Source organism: Eschscholzia californica, unplaced genomic scaffold (assembly GCF_041429995.1).
Source record: "Eschscholzia californica isolate CP2 unplaced genomic scaffold, dmEscCali1.0.p SCAF_1, whole genome shotgun sequence".
NCBI classification, from domain to species: Eukaryota; Viridiplantae; Streptophyta; class Magnoliopsida; order Ranunculales; family Papaveraceae; genus Eschscholzia; species Eschscholzia californica.
The window spans coordinates 11224426-11251399 of NW_028238198.1; the positions used below are offsets into that span (position 1 = coordinate 11224426).

At 35.8% G+C, this 26974-nt stretch overlaps 1 protein-coding gene and 1 non-coding gene across 3 annotated transcripts; both read left to right on the plus strand.

Annotated features, from left to right (window-relative positions):
* Positions 1-3687: 3687 nt before the first annotated feature.
* TRNAQ-UUG (transfer RNA glutamine (anticodon UUG)) lies at positions 3688-3759 on the plus strand. Its single transcript has one exon. It is a non-coding gene; the product is annotated as a tRNA-Gln (tRNA).
* Positions 3760-21750: 17991 nt separating this feature from the next.
* LOC147564095 (long chain acyl-CoA synthetase 9, chloroplastic-like) lies at positions 21751-24543 on the plus strand. 2 transcript variants are annotated; one of them, XR_015236761.1, is made up of 4 exons: positions 22596-22763; positions 22878-23107; positions 23651-23917; positions 24366-24543. XR_015236761.1 is itself a non-coding variant. In XM_086665429.1 (3 exons), the coding sequence occupies exons 1-3, from the start codon at positions 22596-22598 to the stop codon at positions 23706-23708; spliced, it is 456 nt and encodes a 151-aa protein (XP_086521555.1). In that variant the 5' UTR covers positions 21751-22595; the 3' UTR covers positions 23709-24040. The 2 variants fall into 2 exon arrangements, 1 of the variants encoding a protein (XP_086521555.1); XM_086665429.1 differs by lacking the exon at positions 24366-24543 and having other exon boundaries at positions 21751-22763; positions 23651-24040.
* Positions 24544-26974: the final 2431 nt, after the last annotated feature.

Sequence of the window (26974 nt, forward strand, 5' to 3'; positions counted from 1 at the left end):
CAACAAGGGCAATATATGTGATCTAACTATGTCAGTAGGAAATGTAACATGATTGAAGCGTAGCTCATTCTCCGATAATTCCTTTTGTATTGACCAATCAATATCCATTGATTCTTTTTGCTTCTCTAACTTTTTCTTCTTCTTGTTCCTATTGAATAATCCTAGAAGTATTGTATATATATATATATATATTATGTGATATGGAAGTTGAAAATATTTGATTAACCTAAAACAAAATTTATCATATTTGAACTAATTCTATTGTTTATGATGAAATTATTGGACTTGAAAAGGAAAATACTTATATGATTCTTTATAGAAAATATTTTTAGAATCGTCACTCTCTATAAATAGAGATTTATGTATATATTGGAAATATTATTTGATTAAAATTAGGACTCTTTCTCAAACAAAATTTACCATATTATAATTAATTCTATTGTTTATGATGAAATTATTGGACTTGAAAAGAAACGATCGAAAATACTTATATGATTCTTTATAGAAAATATTTTTACAATAATCACTCTCTATAAATATAGATTTATGTATATATTGGATATATTATTTGATTAAAATTAAGATCTTTCTAAAACAAAATTTACAATATTTGAATTAATTCTATTGTTTGTGACGAAATTATTGGACTTGAAAAGAAACAATCGAAAATACTTATATGATTCTTTATTGAAATTATTTTATATATGGTAAAACAAAATTTACCATATTTGAATGAATTATATTGTATGAAATTATTGGACTTGAAAAGAAACGAAATACTTATATGATTCTTTATATAAATTATTTTTAGAATTAATTTAGAATAGTCACTCTCTCTATATATCAGGTAAGGATGAAAAACCAGTGGAAGCAAAGAATATACATATCCAAACCCTAATTAGCTAACGGAATGTATTGGGGAAGCTCCAGTTTGTGTGTTTGAATTAGAAAAATATATTAGGTAAGGATGGAAAACCAGTGGAAGCAAAGAATATACATATCCAAACCCTAAGTAACTAACGGAATGTATTGGGGAAGCTTCAGTTTGTGTGTTTGAATTAGACTTGAAAAGAAATTATTGGACTTGAAAAGAAAAATACTTATATGATTCTTTATTGAAAATATTTTTAGAATAGTCACTCTCTATAAATAGAGATTTATGTATATATTGGAAATACTATTTGATTAAAATTAGGACTCTTTCTCAAACAAAATTTACCATATTATAATTAATTCTATTGTGTATGATGAAATTATTGGACTTGAAAAGAAAGGATCGAAAATACTTATATGATTCTTTATAGAAAATATTTTTACAATAATCACTCTCTATAAATATAGATTTATGTATATATTGGAAATATTATTTGATTAAGATTAGGATCTTTCTAAAACAAAATTTACAATATTTGAATTAATTCTATTGTTTATGACGAAATTATTGGACTTGAAAAGAAACAATTGAAAATACTTATATGATTCTTTATTGAAATTATTTTATATATGGTAAAACAAAATTTACCATATTTGAATTAATTAGATTGTATGAAATTATTGAACTTGAAAAGAAACGAAATACTTATATGATTCTTTATAGAAATTATTTTTAGAATTAATTTAGAATAGCCACTCTCTCTCTATATATATCAGTGGAAGCAAAGAATATACATATCCAAACCCTAAGTAACTAACGGAATGTATTGGGGAAGCTCCAGTTTGTGTGTTTGAATTAGAAAAAGAAAAAGGTAGGTCCTAACGGGGGTCGAACCCAAATCGCTGGATTCAAAGTCCAGATTGCTAACCACTACACCATAGAACCCGGATATATTCTTGAGGCGGTTAAAAGTTATTTTAGTATTTCGGTTTGCTTCATGTGATATAAATTGTAAAAGCGGTCCTCTGAAAATTATAGAAGATTAGAATTTTCAATCACAAACTAAACAAGAAAAATATACTCAACCCACTTCTTGCGACTCTCACTTGAACCGTATGTGAGAGAAAAAAAGTTTCTCTTTCCTCTCACATGTTCAGTCACATGCAGTTCAAGTGAGAGTCCTAGGAGGCAGATTCAGTAGCTTTGCTGCAAACTAAATATGAGTTCATCACTCCAACCAAAAGAACTTGGACCACATAAGAAACTTGGAATGTTGACGAATCCAATTAAAATTCGTCGGTATACACCGGACTCCTATTTTGATTTTTGTTTAAGGGAGTCATTAGTATTACGTATGTGCAATGTTGGGTGATATGGGAGTAGTTAGTGGAGGATGGGAGGAATTGGGATGCACTTGATTAGAATGGGAGAGACAATTCACTCACTAGGAGATACAAAAGAAAGATAAAAAGAAGACAGGATAAGACAATAGGCCCCTCATAGTCACGGGTGTTCTGTTCCTCCACCTCCTTCCAATACCAAGTAAAATATTGAAACTATGGTAATGAGACTGAGATCGGTGGATGAAGGAGAAGCTATAGCAGCTCTCGCTGGAATCCAATGGACAAAGAATCAACACATCGCCAGATTAATTCTAGAAGGAGACTCCAAAAAGATTATAGATGCACTGTATGGGAGAAAATTTGAATACCTTTGGACAACGATGGAGCTAATTGTTCAAATATTGAACAAAAGAAAACATTTTGAAACGTTGCAGTTCACCTTCATAGGAAAAAATGCAAACAATAGAACGGATAGGTTAGTTCAAATAGCTAGAACAACAGGAAAGACCATCCATGTGGATGAGAGACATCCTAATGATCATCATGTTGTAATTAACAATAGTTCTAATGAATAATCTGATGATTACTTCAAAAAAAAAAAGTAAAATTTGTATAGGATATACCTATATCCGATCCGATAAGTTACCGCTTACAGGCTTACCAATGGTAGTGTTGGCAGGAGGTATTAGCATTATCCTTAGGCGTTTCAACAAAAAAAAAAGGCATTATCCCAAGGCATCACAAACTAGAAACAAATATTGGTTGAATAGGTAGTTAACTTGGTGGTGATGGTAAAGTAGGGCAAAGAGAGATGATAACAGGTTAGTGAGGCACAGAGTAACAACAAATTACCTAGACCTAATTTCAATATTTTACTTGGTATTGGAAGAAGGAGGTGGAGGAAGAGAACACCCGTGAGGCCGTGACTATGAGGGGCCAATTGTCTTGTCCTGTCTTCTACTTTTCTTTCTTTTTATCTCCTAGCGAGTGAATTGTCTCTCCCATTCTAATCATGTGCATCCCAATTCCACCCATCTCCCACTAACTACTCCCATATCACACACCATTGCACATACATAATACTAAGGAATCCGTTTTTTAAACAAAAATCAAAATAGGAGACCGGTTTACACCGGCGAATTTTAATTGGATTCGTCGACATTCGAAGTTTCTTATGTGGTCCAAGTTCTTTTGGTTGGAGTGATGAATTCGTATCTAGTTTGCAGCAAGGCTACTCAATCTACCTCCTGGGACTCCCAATTGAACTGCATGTGACTGAACATGTGAGAAGAGAGAGAAACATTTTTTCTCTCACATAGGGTTCAAGTGAGAGTCGCAAGACACAGATTGAGTATGTTTTTTTTGTAATTGAAAATTCTAATCTTCTATTATTTTCGGAGCACCGCTTCTACAATTTATATCAGATGAAGCAAACCGAAATAACTTTTAACAGCCTCAGGAATATATCCGGGTTCTATGGTGTAGTAGTTAGCACTCTGGACTTTGAATCCAGCGACTTGGGTTCGACTCCCGGTAGGACCTTTTTCTTTTTCTAATTCAAACACACAAACTGGAGCTAGTTAATTAGGGTTTTGATATGTGTATTCTTTGCCCACTGGTTTTCCATCCTTACCTGATATATTGTTAGAATATAGCACCGACCAAGAGACAATCTTCGGGAGCAAGACTTACTCTAGTCGGTTTTGCTATTATGTAAAGTTGTTAATTATTGTAATATTCATGAATAGGGAAATTTCTCAAAATTCCTAAATTACTTCTATATGTAAATCCCTTGTAAACCTATAAATACCTATGTAAATCAATGAATAAAATACACAGAGAAATCTTCTCACACATCTCTCTCTTCCTTGTCTTCTCTCTTTGTGTTCAAGTTATTATTATTATTCAAGAGGTATTTCCCTCTTCACATGGTATAAGAGTCCATTCAATTTTTTTTTAATATTAATTTATTTTATCATGACTACTACTGAAGTCGATTCTGGAGACTATACTCCTAATTCTCCACCTAATCCGGTGTTTGATGTTCATCACTCTGATTCACCAACTACTATTCTCATCACTCATTTATTAATCGGAGATAACTATGCCTCTTGGTCAAGAGCCATGAAGATGGCTCTTCGAGCTAAAGATAAATTCGGGTTTGTAGACGGTTTTATTCCCAAACCCACTTCTCCAACTCAATTACACTCATGGGGAAGGTGTAATGATCTTGTCAGTAGTTGGATTATCAACTCTATTGCTCCGGATATTCGGTCTTCCGTTTTATACGATGAAAGTGCCGCCGATATTTGGCTGAATCTTTATGAAAGGTTTTTTCAAACCAATGCCCCCAAAATTTATCTGAAACGGGCAATTTCATCCTTCAAACAAGAAGGACATGATGTCTCCTCCTATTTTACTCAACTTAAAACTCTACAAGATGAGTTACAATCCCTTATGGTAATCGATCCATGTATTTGTGGTCAAGGGAAATCGTTACTTGATCGTACTACTCAAGAACGTGCTATGGAATTTCTACAAGGGCTCCATGACCGTTTTCGGCAATTCGAAGTCAAGTTTTGTTGATGGACCCTTTTCCTTCAATCCTAAAGATTCATTCTCTTGTCAAACAAGAAGAAATCCAACAAAATATCATGGCCGCTACTTCCAATTCACCGGAAGTCGCCACCCTTGCAACATACAACAATGATCAACGAAATTTTCGAATGGAGAAACCAAACGCTCAACGTCCTAAACGAGCTCGTCCCTTTTGTGACTATTGTCAACAACATGGCCACGTCCGGGCTACATGTTATCAATTAAACGGTTATCCAAACCATTCCAACTCGGGTACTCGGCCAAATCGCCCACCACGTCCGACTGGTCTACTTGCCGCCACCATAACCGAGACGGTTGATCCTCCAACGGGAGCACCTCTAGCCACCTCATTAACTCAAGAGGAATATCAAGGTCTTCTTTCACTTCTCGATCACCAACGCCATTCTAACGTCACTTCCCATCCTACTTAAGGATCTACCGACGCAGGTATTAACTTTTACAGGTATTCAATTTCTCTCTTCTCCTTCGGTTATTGATTCCGGTGCCGCCAAACATATATGTAGTTCTTTATCTCGTTTCTCACATTATGTTGATGCTCCACCTCAATGTTTTGTCCGTTTACCGGATGGTAAACGTATTCAAGTACGTCACATTGGAACGATTGTTTTCAATTCAAATTTAATTCTCAAAAACGTTTTCCATGTTCCGGAATTTAAAATCAATTTAATTTCTGTCTCCCAACTCACCAATTCTCTTCGATGTATAGTAACATTCGATTTTTGCTCATGTGTCTTTCAGGACCCAGTGACAAAAACGAGGATTGGACTTGGTGATCTCCATGAAGGACTATACATTCTCCGCACGGATATTAGGATTTGTTCCTTTTGAATTTCTAGTAATAGTTTATATAATAAAGATGTTTCCGATATTTGGCATTGGCGCCTCGGACATCCTTCTTCTTCTATTTTTAAGTCTTTAATTTCAAGAACTCAATGTATGAAGTCAGTTTCATTCAATAAAAATCCGTGCGAAATTTGTCCCTTGTCCAAATTTACACGTTTATCTTTTTCGTAACCAATTCTGCTTCTTCTCGTCCCTTTGAATTAATTCATGCGGATTTATAGGGACCTTTCTCCGTCCCCTCAAACTCTGGTTGTCGTTATTTCTTAACTTTAGTGGACGATTTTACTCGTTGCACTTGGATTTTTTTAATGTCACATAAATCCGACACTACTCAATTTCTCAAGAATTTTTCTAATTATATATCAACTCAATTTGATTCTTCCATCTCCAATTTACAATCCGGACAAGGAACGATTCCTATTCCGAAAATTTAATCAATCCGATCTGATAATGGTATGGAATTTATGAATCATGAACTTCAATCATGGTTCCGTAAGAAGGGCATTATTCATCAAACTAGTTGCCCTCATACTCCTCAACAGAATGGCATCATCGAACGAAAACATCGACACATTCTGGAAGTAGCACGCTCCTTACGACTTCAAGCCCATCTCCCAATTTCCTTTTGGGGTGAATGTGTTCTAACGGCAGTATATGTCATCAACAAATTGCCAACACCAACATTACAAGGCATTTCTCCTCATGAAAAACTCTTGGGTTCTCCTCTCAAATTTGACAATCTTCGGGTCTTTGGATGTCTGTGTTATACTAGACGTCCTTTGGTAAAAACAAAGTTAGATTCCCGAGCATCTCCGGGTATTTTCGTCGGCTATCCCCACAATCAAAAAGGAATAAAGGATATCGCGTTTTTTACTTGAATTCTCGTAAAATAATCACCTCTCGTGATGTTCTTTTTTACGAAGATAAATTTCCGATGTTGCCTAAACATCCGATCCCTCATCCTCCTCCTTACCGACCGATGGTCTCCATCCACGATGATGGTACTTTTTAATTTTCCGAGGACATCACAATCGGCTCCTCGTCAAGTCTCTCATCAAGCGTTTGATGTGCCTATAGGCACTCCCTCACGGCTTTCCGGCTCTGTCCCTTCCACTTCGGGTCAGCCCGACAGCGACTCCTCTTCGGCCACCCCTGGGCACCTCACGGATCCATCCCAGAGCCCGGCCCCCTCCTCCATCGACCAGGCACCCACATCTTTAGGGGCGCCTCCTCCCGATGATCCGATTCATCCTCCACGGCCATCACGCAACCGCCGACCACCCACTCATCTCAATGATTACATCTGTCACTCTTACCCGGATCCTAATGTGGTATACCCTCTTACTCAAGATCTAAATTTTGAACAATTCTCGGGTTCTCATCAAGTCTTTCTCAATTCGGTAATCATAACCGTTGAACCCACTTCTTTTTCTCAAGCCGTCAAATCACCTCATTGGCGTGAGGCAATGTCTAAAGAAATTGCCGCTTTAGAATCAAATAACACATGGACCATTACGGACCTCCCTTCTGGAAAAAGGGAAATTGGATGTAAATGGGTCTACAAAATCAAATTCAAAGCAGATGGTTCCATTGAACGCTACAAAGCCCGTCTTGTAGCGAAAGGATATACACAAATCGAGGGTCTCGATTTTCATGACACCTTTGCCCCCGTCGCAAAATTAGTTATTATACGCGTTCTTCTATCAATCGCGTCTATTAAAGGTTGGTCTCTCCACCAACTAGATGTAAATAATGCCTTTCTCCAAGGCGACCTCGATGAAGAGGTTTTCATGAAATTACCTCCCGGTTTCTCCAAACAGGGGGAGTCCAAAGTCTGTCTCCTTCAGAAATCTCTCTATGGCCTTAAACAGGCATCTCGTCAATGGTTCTCAAAATTTTCATCCGTCCTTATCAAAAAGGGTTTCACACAATCCCTCTCTGATTATTCATTATTTTCTCTCTGCACATCTTCCGTACATCTGTACGTTCTAGTTTACGTAGATGACATTGTCATCACAGGCAATGATGAATCCGCCATTTTCAAACTTAAATCCTTTCTCCACACCACTTTCTCTCTCAAGGATTTGGGTCGTCTTCAATATTTTTTAGGGATCGAGGTTTCCCGATCCTCCAAAGGAATCTTCCTTTGCCAACGCAAATATGTTGACATCATTAAAGACTCTGGCCTTTCGGCATGTCATCTTTCTCCTTTCCCAATGGAACAGAAGCTTCGTCTCAGTCCTTCCGATGGTGATCCTCTTCCGGATCCCACCGTTTACAGACGGCTGATTGGTCGTCTTCTCTATCTCATCGTAACACGTTCTGATATCTGTTACGCGGTCAATAATCTTAGTCAATTTCTACAAAAACCCAGCACTGCTCACCTTGATGCTGCTCATCGGGTCCTTCGTTATCTCAAAGGATCCATTGGCCATGGCCTTCTTCTCTCTTCTTCCAGTTCTCTTCACATCACTGGATACTGTGACTCTGACTGGGCAGGATGCCCCTCCACTCGTCGTTCTACCACGGGTTACTTCACTATGTTGGCTTCTAGCCCTCTCTCTTGGAAATCCAAGAAACAACCAACGATTGCTAAATCTTCTGCTAAAGCATAATACCGTGCGCTAGCACATCTCACTAGTGAGCTTCAATGGCTGAAGTACCTTCTCAAAGATCTTGGCATAACACATTCTTCACCCATGACGGTTCAATGTGATAACAAAGCTGCTCTCCATATCGCCGATAACCCAGTCTTCCATGAAAGAACAAAGCATATTGAGATTGATTTTCACTTCGTTCGGGAAAAGATCAAAGCAAATGTCATCGCTCCTCGTTTCACACCAACTTCTGAACAACTAGCGGATATTTTTACCGAGCCACTAGGAGTTGATGCATTCAAGACGATTATTGGTAAGTTGGGCCTCACGTCCCTTTCGGCTCCAACTTGAGGGGGAGTGTTAGGATATAGCACCGACCAAGAGACAATCTTCGGGAGCAAGACTTACCCTAGTCAGTTTTGCTATTATGTAGAGTTATTAATTATTGTAATATTCATGAATAGGGAAGTTTCCCAATATTCCTAAATTACTTCTGTATGTAAATCTCTTGTAAACCTATAAATACCTATCTAAATCAATGAATAAAATACACAGAGAAATCTTCTCACACATCTCTCTCTTCCTTGTCTTCTCTCTCTGTGTTCAAGCTATTATTATTATTCAAGAGGTATTTCCCTCTTCACATATATATAGAGAGAGAGAGTGACTATTCTAAATTAATTCTAAGAATAATTTCTATAAATAATCATATAAGTATTTTCGATTGTTTCTTTTCAAGTCCAATAATTTCATCATAAACAGTAAAATTAATTCAAATGTGATAAATTTTGTTTTTGAAAGAATCCTAATTTTAGTCAAATAATATCTTCAATACATACATAAATCTCTATGTATAGAGAGAGTGGACTATTCTAAAAATATTTTTTATAAAGAATTATATAAGTATTTTCGATTTTTTCTTTTCAAGTCCAATAATTTCATCATAAACAATAAAATTAATTCAAATATGGTAAATTTTGCTTTAGAAAGAATCTTAATTTTAATAAAATATTTTCAACTTCCATTCCACATAATACAATATATATACACATAATACTTCTAGGATTATTCAATAGGAATAACAAGAAGAAAAAGTTAGAGAAGCAAAAAAGAATCAATAACGAGTAGTAGTGATTGGCTTCAATCGTGTTTCATTTCCTACTAATATAGTTAGGTCACATACTCACATATGTTGCCCTTGTTGGGTACTACAACAACAGAAGAGAATGTTAATCTTGTTCTATATGATTATGATCTTGGTTTTAAATATGATATGATTTCACAGAGAGAAACTAAATTCTTTCATTCGAAGAAAAGAGGTGGAAGAGCATGTTAAATTTATTTAAACTCAAAATTAGAGTAGATATATTTTATTGGTTAAGTAATTATAAAGTTAATTTTATTGGGGTTAATGTACTAGTTAGTGGAGTTAATGTACGAGTAAGTGGGTTAATGTGCTAGTTAGTGGGATGATTTTAGTAGTGGTCTTAGTTAGTGCTTGAAGTTTTAGTCTATAAATAGACAAGTCTTTGTTGTTAATTTTAGATCAAATCAAGTCAAGTAATTCAATTCAAGTTAAATATTTTCTTTATTCTTCTTTTTTTGTGCAAGTATTTTTAATTTCCAACATTTGGTATCCGAGCTAGAATTATTTTGTGATTACTAACCGAATTACAAAATGAATGGATCAATCCAACCTCAGCTTTCGCGATTTTGTGGGAAAATTTTTGATCAATGGTCTATCCAAATGAAAGCATTATTTGGCTTCCAGGAAATTTAGGAGGTTGTCGAATTTGGGTATGTAGAACCAGTTGATCAGGTAGCACAGGAAGCTCTCTCTCAGGTCCAAAAAGATAGTTTGAGAGAGAACATAAAGAAGGATAAGAAGGCATTGTTCTTTCTCTATCAAGCTGTTGATGAGATCGTCTTCGAGAAAATCTCAAGAGTTGAAACAGCTAAAGAAGTGTGGGATTTGTTGCAAAGATCCTACAAGGGTGATGAGAAGGTAAAAAATGTAAGGTTGCACACTTTACGAGGTGAATTCGAATCTCTTAATATGATTAACTCAGAAAATATTTCTGATTATATTTCTAGAGTTCAATCTATTGTTAATCAATTGCGGGTTAATGGTGAAAAGTTAACTGATCTACGTGTTATTGAGAAAATCATGAGATCATTGACACGTCGTTTCGACTATGTTGTCGCTGCAATTGAGGAAGGAAAAGACCTCTCAACTATGTTAGTTGAAGGTTTGATGAGTTCATTATGTTCTCATGAACATAAGATGAACTAGAGAGCTGCTGCAGGGTTTATTGAACAAGCTTTTCAAAGCAAAGTGACTCTTCTTGAAAAAGGTTGTTCTAATGGTGAAGAGAGCCATGGTAAAGAATCCAAAAGAATTGGAAGGTATGACAAATCTAAACTTAGATGTTTTCGTTTAAAAAATTAGGTCATTATAAGTCAGAATGTAGAGTTTACAAAAAATACTCAGAGCATGCTAACTTTGCTGAAGATGATGTAGAAGAGGGAGAAATTCTTTGATTAGCTTTCAGAATAAATGAAGATTCAGATGAAGATTCAGATGAAGATTCGGATGAAGATTTAAATGATTATTCGGTAGAAAGTGATGAAGATGCAGTTTGGGACTGTCTTGTTAAAGAAGATCATCAAATAAAAATTGATATTGATAGTAGCTTCAGAATCTCAAGTAATTGAGATTCCACCTATTTCTCTAAATATTCATAAAAACTCAAATCCAGAATTATGTCCCAGTTCAACTTGTATTCAAGTTATTGAAGGAGTTGAAGGAGATGTCCTTCGACCAAGGTGACAATGCGAACAATTTTTCGGATAAGACAATTGATGTAGAAGATCATCAAGTCCGATTGATTTAGGGATCGTAGAGTTGTAGCTAGAGACCAACTACGATCGTCGAATTACGAAGTAATTCACGGCTAACTTCGATCGGATCCTACAACGGGTTACACATAAGAGTGACAAATTGATCTAGGATATGACTAGTGGGAGTGAGATATGATCATGGGAGTGTCCCATAAACATATCTCATTGACCTATAAAGGAATTAGGCAAAGATAGTACAAAAAGGCCAAAAACAGGGTTCTTGGGCCTAGACCGGTTCGGGTACTTCTAGGACTCGGATTGGGCTGAATTTTGGAGGGTTAGTTGCTGATATAATAAAAATCATATCTGCTAATTTTCGTTGTGTTTGGACACCTCCACCTTAGAGAATTGAGAAAATATCAATAGTTGCTATTTTCGACAATTTCCCTAAATCTTATTCTAAAGGGTGTTTTAGGAAACCTAAAAGAAGTGGATTCTTATTAGGGTTCTATATAAACACTCTTAGGGAAGAGAATAGGGTGTGGAATTTATCTCTAAGCTTTCTTACTCTACCACATCAAGTAGAGAGAAGAAAGTGAGCTAATTCCCATTACTATCTATCTAGTCAAGAAGAAAGGTGTTCTTCTTCCAACCACCATTGGTGTGCTAGCTAAACAACAAGGTGAGAGATCAAGTTGATTGCTCGTGTTCCAAGTAGAGGAGCTAGCTTGAAGCTCTTGGTCTTCTCAAAAGCGATCGAAATGGTTCGAGGAAAAACTAGCGATTAAGGTAATCGATTATCTAGTTTTGCTTAGTATTATTATAGGCTTATGCATGTGATCCTGGGAATACTAATCTAGACATTAGATGTCTTATTTCCGCCATTGACATTAGTATAAGGCTGTAAATCCCAACAGTGTCTTCAAAGCCTCTTGCAATTAGCCTATCTTATCTAAGTTTTGGACCAATTTCATGCTTTTCTAGATAGATAATGGTGTTTAAAAGTATTTCAAACACAAATTTGATTAATTGTGAATGAGATTCAAGAATTCTTCAAGTTGTTTTCATAATTCGTTCTTGAAAGTGTTTCAAAACCCAAGATTTCGATCCAATCTATGCTTGTTTTAAATAGATTGTAATGTTTAAAAGAAGTTTTAAACATAAAATTTGATTAATTTTGAATGGGATTCAAGAATTCGTTCTTGAAAGTTGTTTTCATAATTCGTTCTTGAAAGTTGTTTTCATAATTCGTTCTTGAAAGTGTTTCAAAACCCAAGATTTCGATCCAATCTATGCTTGTTTTAAATAGATTGTAATGTTTAAAAGAAGTTTTAAACATAAAATTTGATTAATTTTGAATGGGATTCAAGAATTTTTCAAATTGGTTTCAAAATTATTCTTGAAAAAAGTTTCAAAAATCTAGATTTTGATCCAAAATTGGTTTGATTAAAGAGTTGTTTTGAGTTTTAGGAAACTCCCCAAAACAAAAAAAAAATTGGAATTTAGTAGTATTCTAAAAGAAGTTGTTTTGAGTTTTAGGAAACTCTCAAAAACAAAATTTGGAATATTTTAAAAGTTTCTAAAAGTTTTGAAAAATTTTAGAAGTGTTCTAAAAAGATTTCAAAAATTTAGAAAGAGTATAAATATTGGAAATTTAGCAACTTAGAGTTGCAAAAGAAAAAAAAAATTGGAAACTAGGGTTTTTGGAAAACCCTAGTGTCCGGCCAGGAAGCTCCTAGACGCATCTTCTGGACGCGACCAGCAGCTGCAACAGAAGCTCAAGGGAGCTTCCTGGGCGCGTCTGAGACGCGTCCAGAGCACTCGACCAGACGTGTCTAGGAGGTTCTGGGTGTCTCGGACTAGGTCCGAGACACCTAGTGCATGTCCGGTCCAGCACCAGACGCGTCTAGGACGCGTCCGGTGCATGGACTAGCGTCCTGGCTACGGCCAGGACGAGACCAGGCCTTGGTAGGCCTCGGCCAGGACATGCCGGCCCTATGGGTCGTGCCATGTCCGGACCTTGTCCGAGCCCTTTTGTGAGCTTGGGTCGGGACTTGTCCCGGGCTTTTTCGAGGCTTTTCGGACCACGAAAAGGGACCATCATTCGAGTGGGAGTTTTTGTCAAATTTTCTTCCGATTCCAACCAAATAATTCTAAAGTTAATCCGGGCCACCCGGAAGGCCAAAACGGGTTTCTCTTTAAATTGATTTATGGAATCATTAAGAATCGAACCCAAAATGGAATTTTTCTTAAAGTTGATTTTAGAAATCATAAGAAATAAAACGAGAACGCACCATTAGTCGAATTCTTCGAATTTAGACTTAAGGTCCGTAATGTGACATGGGATGTCGACAAAAGTATCTCCCGGATTATCATGCATATATAATTTTTAGCCTTGATATATTATATGATTGCATGTGATGTGAATGCGGGAAACTAGTATGGCCATAGAAAGTGTTTCTTTATTCTTGTTTTAAGCACAGATGGGTGCATAATTTGTAATTAATTTTAATTTTAAGTTTATACGATCTGCGAATCGTTAGAGTCTTGTAATTAGAGTTTAGGATCTATGAGTCCATTGAAGAAACTCAAGGATGGAATCCAAAGGCTAGTGGGAGAAATCAATGGAGGTTAAAGATGGAGATCTAGACGAACCAAAAGGCGAAACAAGAAGCAAACCAAAGGAGATTAGATCTTCTAGGTTAGGGGCCATACTAGGATCTATGTCTGCTTGATTTATTTTCTCGTGCGCATTTACTTACTTATTTACGCTTTATGTCGTGGATGTTAGTTAAGCTAAATAGTTCACTATAACAAACGTCAGATTAGCGTAAAAGTCGCCAAAAGTAATTTTGAGTAAAGTGCCTATCCAAACTAAGACACTCGTTGCGCCCTTGTTCGAGGAAGGTGGGTCGGCCTTCACAGAGTACCTCCTCTACCTTGGGACAACGTGGGCTGGTCTAAAGAAGAGGCCTACATGTCTAAATGGTTCTACTCAACGAGATCAGCAAGAGAGTCTTGGATACTAGAGGCAAAAGGATGGATTTAACATTAAAACATGTAATCCATCAACCGAGAATCATATGGTATGATCAGTGAAAGAGTTCACTCACCTGGAACGACGGAGTTAAAGGGCAGGGCCCTAGTCCGCTTTACTCCGAAGAACTGGGGTCTTGGAATCACTTATTCAATCGGAGACGATTTTATATTGAATAATGTGGGAAAACTAGTGTTTTTCAAAAACGATAACGAGTTTTAAAACTTCGCCATTTCTTTATGTAGAATTAAGATGACACATGAAAACAGTTTCAACATTGAATCACACCTAAGGGAGGTGCTGATCAACTTCCTAGAACGGAAAAATCTGAGAATAGTTCTCAGATTCAAAAAGGAAAGCATCTAGAATACCCAATCCCAATGTTGACTCATACCAGATAAGGTCAAAAGCCATTTGCAAGCAATCATATAACATTCTCTTTGGAAGAGTAATGGATGCTAGCACGACCATTGAGACAAACTGAGGAAATTGTTCCTACATAAGTCATAAATGGAGAGGCACGAGACCTCCATGGCAATCTGAAACTCATCCTAATGGATGACAATAGAATTCATCTATCACGCAATTCAATATCGATTGAACCTAGATAGGAAAGACCTTAGATGAGTCACTCAGATTGTTATGAACAACTGAACAAAACAGACGGGAACATCGAAATCTAAGAAACAGTTCTTGAGATTCGATGGAAGGAATCTAAGAAAGAGTTCTTGAGATTCAAAAGGGCAAAGGATCAGTCGAGTGAGACAAACATTTGATCAAAGAAAAGCAGTTGCCGAGTACATGATCAAGAGTATTCCTCATTACTGTAAATGTTTCCAAATAATGGTTAGACCATTTAAAAAGGAAACTACCTTTAGCACCTGGAGGACAAAAGGAATGGAATTATGAATTCCGGTTTCAGTATTCTTGTTAACAAAGTTAAACGAGTATCACAGAATTCCTTCATCGGGTATTTAAGACCAGATGAGCGGCTCAGTGGGAGCTGAAGGGAATTACATACTTGACTAAAAGAAGTAAAGATCCAAGAGGGAGCAGAAGCAGTAATGCTGGGGATGCTGAAAGGGATCGAAGTCTTCTCTTAGACACTGATCTAGCTTAGAACTTAATAATTATTATTTTGTTCTTCTAGAAACATCTGATGTTTTAAACCAGGGGTAAATTAACTAAAGATTAACATTGATAATGGCTGATATCAAGAGATTCAAACTCATTAACTTCAACATTGTCAATTGGGTCTTAAGGACTAACTGACAAAGTCACCCTTTTCAAAAGGCATAGAGACTGGTAATCTATTAGGACTCATACGGTGTTATGCAGACCTATAAGCATGGGCGAGCCCACATAGGGGCCTGTGGGGGCGCGTGCCCCTACAGACCCATATGTGAGTTCTTTAGTTTATTAGGAGGTGCTTCTATAAAGAGGTGCTTTTAGTACATCCTGTAAGTGTCTCAAATTAACCATTTAACTTACCAGCCCGTTATTAATAACCCATCCTATCAATAATCCAACAGTCCAGTCCATCATTAATCGGAACCCACCCAACTTAATTAATGACTTAACAACCAATGCTTGGCCACTTATGACGGTCCATTAACGGAGAGTACCAAGTACTACCAACTACCAACACTTTTATGAGAAAAAAAGGAATTTACCATCCACTCATACATCGCAGTATCCCACGGTTAATTTAAATCCCTATTGTCGCAATTTTACTCAAAATAAATTTTCATCCACCATCATAAGATTATATTAATTTAAATCCAACCCAAACTGAAAACATATAAGGATACAATTTTTACGAAACCGTCATAAAATTTGCCGAAACAACTTTAGTCAAGACAAAAATTCTCATCTTATTTAAATTAAATTGAGATTTATTATATCTTCAATTTGTTTAATTCAAAACTAAGTTCTCTCTATCTTTCTCAAATTTTTAAAATATTTTAGTGATTAGTTTCTTCTAGATTAACTTCAAAATAATTTTAACTTATTATTAATTTTGAATAGGCTTATAGTTGGTATTTTCAATATGTTTCAATTTTTCGATCCACGAAAAAAATATCAGTAATAACAATCGATCATTAGTTAAAGGTAGGCGACATAGTAAAACCTTTTATTTTCAATAAATTCTTCATAAACTAATCCTATTATATATGTTTGGTTCCGAAAAAAATCATAGAGAGACATTTTAAGAGAAGAATTATGGATTAATAATCGTCACAACTCAAGACGTTTCGTAGTAATTTATAAGAAAATAACAAAGACAAGAATTTAGAAGAAAATCGCGATGATAGGTAAAATTTTATAAATCAATAAAAGTCACTTCTTATAGCGCACGAGTTTGTTATTTCCTTTGACTTAAATGTGCCCCCACATCAAAAAACTCCTGGCCTCGCCATTGCCTATAAGTTTACTTGCAGAAGCTAACCAGAGAAACTTCAAATACGTACTCTGACAACTTCATGAAGTATGGAAACGTACAAATCATAAAGTATAAGTCGGAATGTTTGAAAGGTTCAAACAAAGTACAAACTGAAGTAAAAGAATCATTTTGACAAGAGAGTTTAAGTCCTCCGATTAGATTGGAGTGGTAAAAACTTGAGTCAAATACTTGATAACCATCAAAGGAGTTGAGAAATCGTTTCCCAACTCGCTCCATGGAACACATCTGAGGGATGGTGGATTCAGTGGGAGTAATCGAACATTGTTATGCATAATTCCATCAAAGATGGGTTTAAGCCAGTCTTCTGAATATTTTTGGACATATTCTAGAAACGATTGTCTTCACACTTACCAAAGTCCGTCTAACAGCTAAGCTTGTAAAAGCGTTACAAAATTAGCTACAAGTCTGACGCAATTTCTTTAGAACAAATTTGGGCTGTTTCCACAAGCAATCAAGAGAACAAAGTGTTTGTTGCTCATGATAGTATTCTTATAGTAATTAGCACACCTAGTAGTCTGGGAGAAAATACTAATTATTACAAGAATAAGTGGGAGAAAAGTACAAGTCGAATTAATTCAATCATGAGAAAAATCATGAAGAGTCATGAAGAACAATCATGAAACTTGTACAGGACGATTAAGTTCGACCAAGAGCAACAAAATTGTTGAAAGACAGTAAAACCGCGGTTCCTCGGAAAAGGAAAAAGGTAAAGATTGGATCTTAAAAACCTACCGCATAAAAGCGAATGTAATTCGCAGGAGAATTCTCAAAGTAGTTGAAAGTGTCTCTAAAAGAATATCTCAAAGCTGTTGAGAACATTCCAAATTGTTGTTCAAAAGCCCTTAAGGTCAAAAGAAAAATCTCAAAAATTCAGAAGATAAAGGTTATTGCTGAAGAGATAAAAGACCTGCGCAGAGACGGAAACTGACTCTAGATTTTGGCTAGAAGCCAAAATCATCATGGAATCAATATCTCATCAAGACATGAAGCTTGATAATTTAAGTCAACGGAAGAACTAAATTAGTTTTCCAAAATAGAAAACTGAGAAGGATGGAACATTCATGTTTCCCGAAACTATACAAGAAGAATAAGATTCTTCCGATCAAGTTATGTCCGCATGCTCGAAAAATCCATCGTCGGGTTAAGCACGCAAGAGTCAGAATCTTCGATTCACAGAGAAAGTCAAATGGTATTGATTCCTGAAGAATGGAGAAATTCTTGAATCACGAATTTCAAGAAGGTAAGTGGGAGCAACAAACCTTCCGGGTCCGTATGCAGAATACATACAAAACATTGAGTACAACATAGGATGTTGTATAAGAGTAACAAACTGACTCAATAAAAAGGACCACACACAAGGATAAAATGTCATTTTGGGCATCTGAAGATCTATAAGCATAGATCAGAAAGATGATAGGATTAGAAAGACTCAGTACGCTGAGATGTTTGAGATCCGAAACCGAAAATCTAAGACTCGGAAAAATCTAAAAGAATTTCGACCCAAAAGCTCATGACCGAGAGCGTTGCAAAACTCGGAGCCTGAAAAGACACCGATGAGCAAGCACGCATGAGAGAGACATTTATGTTCGAAAACATAAAGTCAATCATGTTGGACATGATTAGCATTTAGACATCCAAAATTGGATTGGAAAACCGAAGACACCACTTTGAATATCCTAGAAGGCTAAAGGATAAAGTAGAACAAAAGTTGCACATGTCATCGTAGCAAACTTCCAAACATGGAAGAAAAGTAGGCTAAAATTGTTTAAGCCGGAAACTGTTGCAAATACTACACAAAGAATTAATAGCCTTAACTCTAGTAAAAGTTACTAGAAATTATCAAGGTTGAAGAAAGCAATCTTCAAATTAATTGATAATTAGCAAAGTTTAAAACGGACTACATACGTAGTCAAACTAAACTGTCACCTAAGACATAGTATGAGACTCATAGACAGTCTAAGGCATGAGGTAAATTTGGAATAAACCTCGACGAGTAAAACTGAGTGGGTAAAAGGAGTTTTACCGAAGAGGCTCAGATTTACAACTCTCGTTATCGGAAATAATAGAGTTATTTCACAGTCGCTAAATTTGGTTTAGTATTTAAATGACAGTCCACCGATAATAAAATATTTCGAATAGGTTTGTCAGATAGGTGATCTAATGAATGAAACCCTATTAAGTGAACTTGGAATATTTATTATCAAAATCTCTGGTCCAGGTCATTGCATGGACAACAATGACTCACGAAGACTAGCACGGGAGTCGATGGGATAGCGCAGTTTCATGGGCTATAGGAATAGTGTATTCGATTCGACTACGTGGGTGTGTAAAAGGTTTATACACTGGATGACCCTCAATGAGAAGTACATCACTCTTGATGAACGTCAAATACTTCTCAAAAGACAAGATTTGAGAGATTCCTCAAAACATGAGTGTTTCACTCATCTTATGTAAGGAATGTCCGACTTTGGTTCCGTTAAACGCCGGACCGTAAAAGGAGGTTATAAAGGCGGATACTAGGAAGGAAAGGATAGACATGAAGTTAAGTGGGAGCGCAAGAATGGATTGTATCATCCTAATCACATTAAGTACAAAGTGTCTCAAGGCCACTTGATGAGTAGCAACTGAAAATGCGTGGCAACGCTCAAACAGATTAGGAGTTAATCGTTTGTCTTTTACAGTTGTACTCGGATATCAAGAAAATCTGAATGACGTGACGTATCAGATGGGATACTAATTGACACGGGAATCGAACATTGCACTTGTTCTAAGTCCAAGTGGGAGTTTGAAGGAGATGTCCTTCGACCAAGGTGACAATGCGAACAATTTGTCGGATAGGACAATTGATGTAGAAGATCATCAAGTCCGATTGATTTAGGGATCGTAGAGTTGTAGCTAGAGACCAACTACGATCGTCGAATTACGAAGTAATTCGCGGCTAACTTCGATCGGATCCTACAATGGGTTACACACAAGAGTGACAAATTGATCTAGGATATGAATAGTGGGAGTGAGATATAATCATGGGGGTGTCCCATAAACATATCTCATAGGCCTAAAAAGGAATTAGGCAAAGATAGTACAAAAAGGCCAAAAACAGGGTTTTTGGGCTAGACCGGTTCGGGTACTTCTAGGACTCGGATTGGGCTGAATTTTGGAGGGTTAGTTGCTGATATAATAAAAATTATATATGCCAATTTTCGTGGTGTTTGGACATCTCCTCCTTAGGGAATTGAAAAAATATCAATAGTTCCTATTTTCGACAATTTCTCTAAATCTTATTCTAAAGGGTATTTTAGGAAACCTAAAAGGAGGTGGATATTTATTAGGGTTCTATATAAACACTCTTAGGGCAGAGAATAAGGTGTGGAATTTCTCTCTAAACTGTCTTACTCTACCACATCAAGTAGAGAGGAGAAAGTGAGTTAATTCCCATTACTATCTATCTAGTCAAGAAGAAAGGTGTTCTTCTTCCAACCACCATTGGTGAGCTAGCTAAACAACAAGGTGGGAGATCAAGTTGATTGATCGTGTCCCAAGTAGAGGAGCTACGCTTGAAGCTCTTCGTCTTCTCAAAAGCGATCGGAAAAGTTCGAGAGAAAAACTAGCGATTAAGGTAATCGATTATCTAGTTTTGCTTAGTATTATAATAGGCTTATGCATGTGATCCTGAGAATACTAATGTAGACATTAGATGTCTTATTTCCGCCATTGACATTAGTATAAGGGTGTAAATCCCAACAGTTATGTCTTCGAGATTTGATGAATACGTTGTAACCAATGATAATGATGATTCTGACGAAGATTTTGCAAGTTTTGCATTTTTTGCAGATTGCAATCCTATCACTTTTAAAGAATCAGAAAAAATGTGGTGCAAATTTCAGCTACGGATGACGAAATTCATTCAATTGAGAAAAATGATAATTCAGGGTTAAATTATCTTCCCACAGGAAATAAGCCAATTGGGTTGAAATGGTCTTTCAAAAACAAGTACAAATCAGATGATGGTCAAGTAGACAAATTAATTGTGAAAGAGTATGATCAAGAACCAGATTAATATGCAGTTTTAAATTTAAGAACAAGTGGCTAATATTTTTATTAAGCCATCGAAGGTCCATTTATCTTTCAAGTTGAAGATTATGATGGACATTATGTCGTTTGAGTTTAAGGGAGGGTGTTAAATTTATTTAAACTCAAAATTAATGAGTAGATATATTTTATTGGTTAAGTAATTATAGAGTTAACTTTAGCGGGGTTAATGTACTAGTTAGTGAAGTTAATGTACTAGTTAGTGGAGTTAATGTACTAGTAAGTGGGTTAATGTGCTAGTTAGTGGGATGATTTTACTAGTGGTCTTAGTTAGTCCTTGAAGTTTTAGTCTATAAATAGACAAGTCTTTGTAGTTAATTTTAGATCAAATCAAGTCAAGTAATTCAATTCAAGTTAAATATCTTCTTTATTCTTCTTTGTTTGTGCAAGTGTTTTTAATTTCCAACAGAGCACTCAATGATATCAAGAAATTTTGTAAAGGTCAAATCTTTAGAATGGCTTGGAACGAAACTCATTCTTGTTTTCACTTCTGTATTAGGGACGAATAGAGAAACTAGGGATGAGAGAAAGAGAAAGAAGTATTTGGGTAGCTAGAAATATTATGAGTATTAATTAGTAGGATAAATCATTGATAGGATCAAAGAACATGTGAAGATTTGAATCCTGATGTATTTTCTTATGGTTAATTTTATTTGAATAATGAAGGAATATATACTTCTATTTTATGTTTTTTTTGTTCTTTGCATTGTGATCGATGTGGATTTTTAAATAACGCTTTTATTCATGGGCTAATAGAACTGATAATATATATATATATATATATATATATATATATCTATTATACAAAACAGATCCTTATGACTAGGACATAATTAATGTAAATGAATGTGACTTGGCAATATGACTAGGATAAAATCTAGATATATGGACATGACACTAGGACATAATTAATATACATTGATCCTACCCTCTAATCTAACGTGGATCCAACCCTTTGATGTAACGCCCCACATACTACTACTGCACGTCTCTTTCTGTGAAACTGAAACGCCAAAACCTCTCATCTCTCTGTAAATTCGTTCAATCCTTCCTGTCCGATGGTATTCCTGACTGTTCTTCCGTGAATATGTTGCTTCATTATTCATTGCCTCTTTTATGTCAGAAGAGGGTGAAGATTTCAGTAAATTCCTCATTTACTCTTCTTCACCTAATAGTCTCCTATGAAACATCTTTTCACTCCATAGATGTTGCACGGGTGAGAGAAAAATACGTCGAAATCTTCATGACGAATCAACAAAGAAGATAGCGGTGAAAACCTCATCACAGAAGATATAAATTTTTGTTTTCTGATTTTCCATTTTAATATTATTTTTCTATTTGCATTTCGCCCATTTAATTGGATCTGAGCTTCACCAGATATTTTTAGATATTATATCTTGTAAATTAGAAATTGTGGCCAAGATGTTTGATAAAATGCCTCAATCAGAATGTTGGAAAGAAGAAGATGTTTGAAGGGAATAGAATTAATGGTACCGTAGTTGTTTACTTAACTAGCAACTTGCTTATTTTGTTTTGTGGTTCATCCAATACTTTTTCCTACTTCCAAAAATTTATATTTTTTTATACGAACTTTTAATTGAAGAGATTTTAGTAAATATCAGATGTTATTTTTGGGAGTAATGATGACCCATGGAAACGTGCTAGCTACAATTTCTGCAGTCATGACTATTGTTCCTGGCCTCGGAAGCAAAGACGTGTACTTAGCATACCTACCATTAGCTCATATTCTAGAACTAGCTGCTGAGGTACAATTGATTCTGTAATCACCCGAGCTTGCGAAGTGAGAGAACTTGATGCTCATTTTTTAGTATCTTAGTTAAGACTATTATCACTTGCAACTAATTTGGACATTGTAGTGTAGAATGTAATGGTTGCTGTTGGTAGTTCAATTGGATATGGATCACCTTTGATTCTTACTGATACATCAAACAAGATAAAAAGGGGAACAAAGGGGGATGCTTCTATGCTAGGATCAACTTTGATGACTGCAGTGCCTGCCATTCTTGATCGTGTTCGAGATGGTGTGAGGAGAAAGGTCTGTTTAGCAATGCTTATTTGTTTCTTCTCTCTCAGCCAGCTTGGTTTGTCGAAATGAGACAGAAAAGTTTAAGATTAATAAAATGACTACTGATTTCTTATGACATTTCAGGTAGATACAAAAGGTGGTCTTTCCAAGAAACTTTTTGACATTGCGTATAGTCGTAGACTGTTAGCTATGAACCGAAGTTGGTTTGGGGCGTGGGGACTCGAGAGGATTCTGTGGAACATTCTTGTTTTCAAAAAGGTTCGACCAATTCTGGGTGGAAACATTCGCTTCCTGCTTTCTGGAGGGGCTCCTCTATCTGGTGATACACAAAGATTCATCAACATATGTCTTGGGTTAGTTTTATTAGTTGTATTCTGTATTGCCGTTTACCTTTACAAACTAGAGTGAAGGTTGTCAGGGGTGAGGCACAAGGTTGGGCAGAGGAATCTAAAACTAAGTACTTGCTTCGGTCTCGGTCCCTACTCAGTGTCCGAGCCCCAAGCGAGCTGAGTTACTCTAAATTGGAGCTCCCAATATAGAATATATTTATGAACTTATACGTATATATATATATTTTGTATATCACATACATCTAATATGTTTTTAGTTGAAAAATAGTTGAGAAGATCTGGAGATGAATGGAACAACTGAACAGGGAACCTTATAAATGACTAACTTGTTTCTACTTTCTTGTTATCATAGCTGCATAGGTCTAAACAGGAGACGGGCAGGTTTGGTAAGAGGGGCATACTGGGTGCCCACGTCATATAGATAATGGTTATATTACATATAGTTTTATAGATTGTGGCACCTTCGGCCTTCATACCTGTCTAATACTTTGAGTTTAAATTGTGATGTGAATCTAACTTTGTTCATGTTTCCTTCTTGGTTTGCAGACGGAAGTTTCAACTGTCATATGTGGGCAAAAAGAACTTAAAAAACTTGCAGAAATAAGTGGACAGCTTGACACAGTAAAACGTGTAATATACATTGATGAGTATGGGATCCCATCAGAATTCTCGTTGCAAAGCACTAGCTGGACAATTACTTCATTTACTGAAGTGGAGAAAATTGGCCGAGAAAACCCTGTTGATGCCGATTTGCCCGTGTCAGCTGATATTGCAGTTATTATGTATACCAGTGGGAGTACTGGACTTCCAAAGGTTGGTGTACAGCTTTATGTTATGGATACTTTGTTAGATGTTCCACAATTTTTCTTATATTTGATAGTAAATTTGGCTAATGTTTTTGTTGAATTATGTGTATTCGTTTAAAATTTATGTGGTGGAAATTGAAGGTTGTACCCGGCATAGTTTCGTCTTCCTTTGACAATCTTTTTTGTTTTTGTTCCAGAGTTACCTTCCCTGTAGTAACAACTCGATACAATTATAATACAACACTTCATATAATCTTCATATTAGTTCAGATTTCAGGAGAGATACCATATTATTGTTCTAAATTGCTTGTGATAAATCTATTGGGTTCCTACTATTTGCCCATTTATCAAATTTCTGTTTTAGTCGATAATATCAAATGGTATTCCTCTTCTATTGTCATATTAGTAATCCATTGAAACCCCAATCATTTTCAAGTTCTCGTATTGGTTATTAGTCTGGCATTGGATAACATCATAAAGAAGAACTTTCCAAAGGAATATACTGAAAGGAAATCGGAGCACGAAAGTTGGAAACACTCAAACAGCCATGTCTTGCCGCTTCTTATCATGGACGTTGTATACCCGTACAAAAAGATGTTAATCGATACAGATGAGCCCCATCACAAACTTATGGTAAGCTGTCCTTTTTTCATTATCTCTGTTTCCTTGTGCACGACCGTATAGTAGTTTGATTCCGTTATTGTCATTAACCAGGCGAGGAGAATCAAGGGAGAGAATATAAATCATCTCAATTGTTACTAAGTGCAGTTTCTTTTCTCTAATTTGCAAGGTTCTCGTTTTGGATCTATCTAAAATTTGTAAACATCTTTTAGCTTCCACTTTTCTTTACTTGAGTGAGTAAATTGACTTTTCTAATGTTGTCTTGCGTATCTTTTGGATTTTTAGTTGTTCAAGTAACCATAGTTTCAATACATTGTTTATTTTCTGTTTGTTTGTTTCATCCTAGCTTACATCTCTGCCATTTTTCCCCAATCTCTTCCCACTACCAGAACAAAATATTATTTCTTAAGATGACACAATGACTTAGATTTTAGCAAAACTAAAACCATTTGATCCGAAGATCAACCATCTCTTTCAGGTACAATTTCTTTATAAGTTACACTGACTAATATGTTTTTTCATTTGAATTTTATGATCTGGTGAGATTTAACTTATCCATCTTGATATTGTAGGATTTTTTAGGTTTTTTTTGTCGTGATAGTTTTTTTATTCATCAATTAACTTCATAGCTCATGTTTAATGTATCATTTTAGTTTATTATTATTTTTATTCATTGTCTAATTTGAAGTTCTTCACCTCTTTGACAGCAGGTACAAAGATTTCTTATACAACTCCCATTCAAGTTTTCACATTGCTGAACGACTTGTGTTTCTTTTGGTAGCACACAACTTCATCCTTAATTCTTAGTTCCCAAATGAATCACTTAATGTCTTGTTCTCTATTATTTTCTATCAAAATAGGTTTTCAAATACATTGACTAACATATTTGTTATATCCAAACATATTTTTCTAGCTGTCCACTCTCCTTACGAAGATGGCCATTTTGTGCATGTTGTAGTTGTTTTCAATGTAGTAAAAGAACTCGCCAGTCTTACAATCCTTCAAGGGAGTTTTTTGTAACTTAGAAAGGAAAATTGTTCTAAGATGTATACTCCGGTGATTTTCTATTTAACATGTAATAAACTTATATTACCTCTTGGTTGCCTAAAATTATGGGGTTATCACCCTAATTTTTTCTATCTAGCTATCTTTGACTGTCTGTCTAAGACTACAACTGAAAACCAAACTACAATGAGTTCTGGACTTCTGGTAACATTGGTTTGTCTCAAGCATGACTTTAATTTTATCTGTAAGCAGAATAGATTTGTACTTGGATAAACCTACACCATCTGATTTTTATTCTGAGTTAAGTCCAAGTGTTCACAAATAAGGAGTTAGAAACCAACTTTAATGCTTAATTCTGTCAAATCCTTAATAATTACGCTGGCCTTTTGAATTGTTCACCGATGTTCCTCCTCTTGATCAAGTAGTTACTTTGTTCTTCTTCTTCGGTAATTATTTCCCTCTTTTGCTCCAAATTGTTTCATCTTTTTCCATTATCAAAAATAGTAATTTGAAACTCCTTGCTTTGATACTCGTTAGGAATTGTCGCTTTGTTTGGTGATGATAATTCTACAAACTCTTAGTTTAGTCTTTAATTCTTATTTCTATTTCGCAATTCTTTTGTGTTTTACTTTCTGGTTTGCTTCATATGTAAGTTTCATATTTTTCTTAATATGGAGTTCTAATTCTTTTCACCATTGTCTCTTTGTTGCAGAGTAGGTACTGGAATTATAAAAACTACTAGAACACTGCTAAAAAAAAGTCAGACAAATGAACTTGGAGTGGCACTAAACAGTTGTATTTTCTCATCAGGTAATTGTGTCCAACAAATACCATGTGTCGCAAGCACATGTTATATATCTAGGAAACTACTTGGACTTATAACAAGGAGTAGCCAAACACGAAGAAGATGTTGGGGTGTTCACAAGTCAGACCAAGTGAAAGGGCAGTTGAAGTAGAAGAACCAGGAGAGTGCAGTGGATGAGATAATAAGGTGGATAAAAAGAAGTTTGGTCGTACCTTAAAGAATAAGTCTTTTTCTGACATTAAAATTCTTGAGAGTTTCTTTATCGATATAGTAAATCACACTCTGCTCTTGACTCTTTTAAATTTAAGCAAAACCCATCAATATACAGTGTTTTATCAGAGTAAATTTATCTAGATTACATGTCCAATAAGTTTAATGCATATCACGTCGCGTTGCGCAAAGGGCATTCCCAGAGCAGGAGCGAGAATGAAAGCTGTATCGCCTTTAGAAAGACCAATGGAGTTTTGGAGATAAGAAGCTAGGGTTTCAGTTAAGCGAATGAAATCAGAGTAAGAAACGCGAGTTCCGGTAGTTGCGTCGATGAGGAAAGTTGTGTTTGTTAATGAAGAAGAAGATGATAGAGATTTGCGGAGGAGAGAGAAAGCGTGATCGGGAATAGAGAGAGGAGAGTTT

Bases quoted from the DNA above. Each gene is read 5' to 3' on its own strand.
- LOC147564095 (XM_086665429.1), top strand. From the start codon at position 22,596: ATGGTTGCTGTTGGTAGTTCAATTGGATATGGATCACCTTTGATTCTT. The intron at 22,764-22,877 runs GTCTGTTTAGCA...ATGACATTTCAG, and splicing joins GAGATGGTGTGAGGAGAAAG to GTAGATACAAAAGGTGGTCT. The intron at 23,108-23,650 runs GTTAGTTTTATT...CTTGGTTTGCAG, and splicing joins TTCATCAACATATGTCTTGG to ACGGAAGTTTCAACTGTCAT.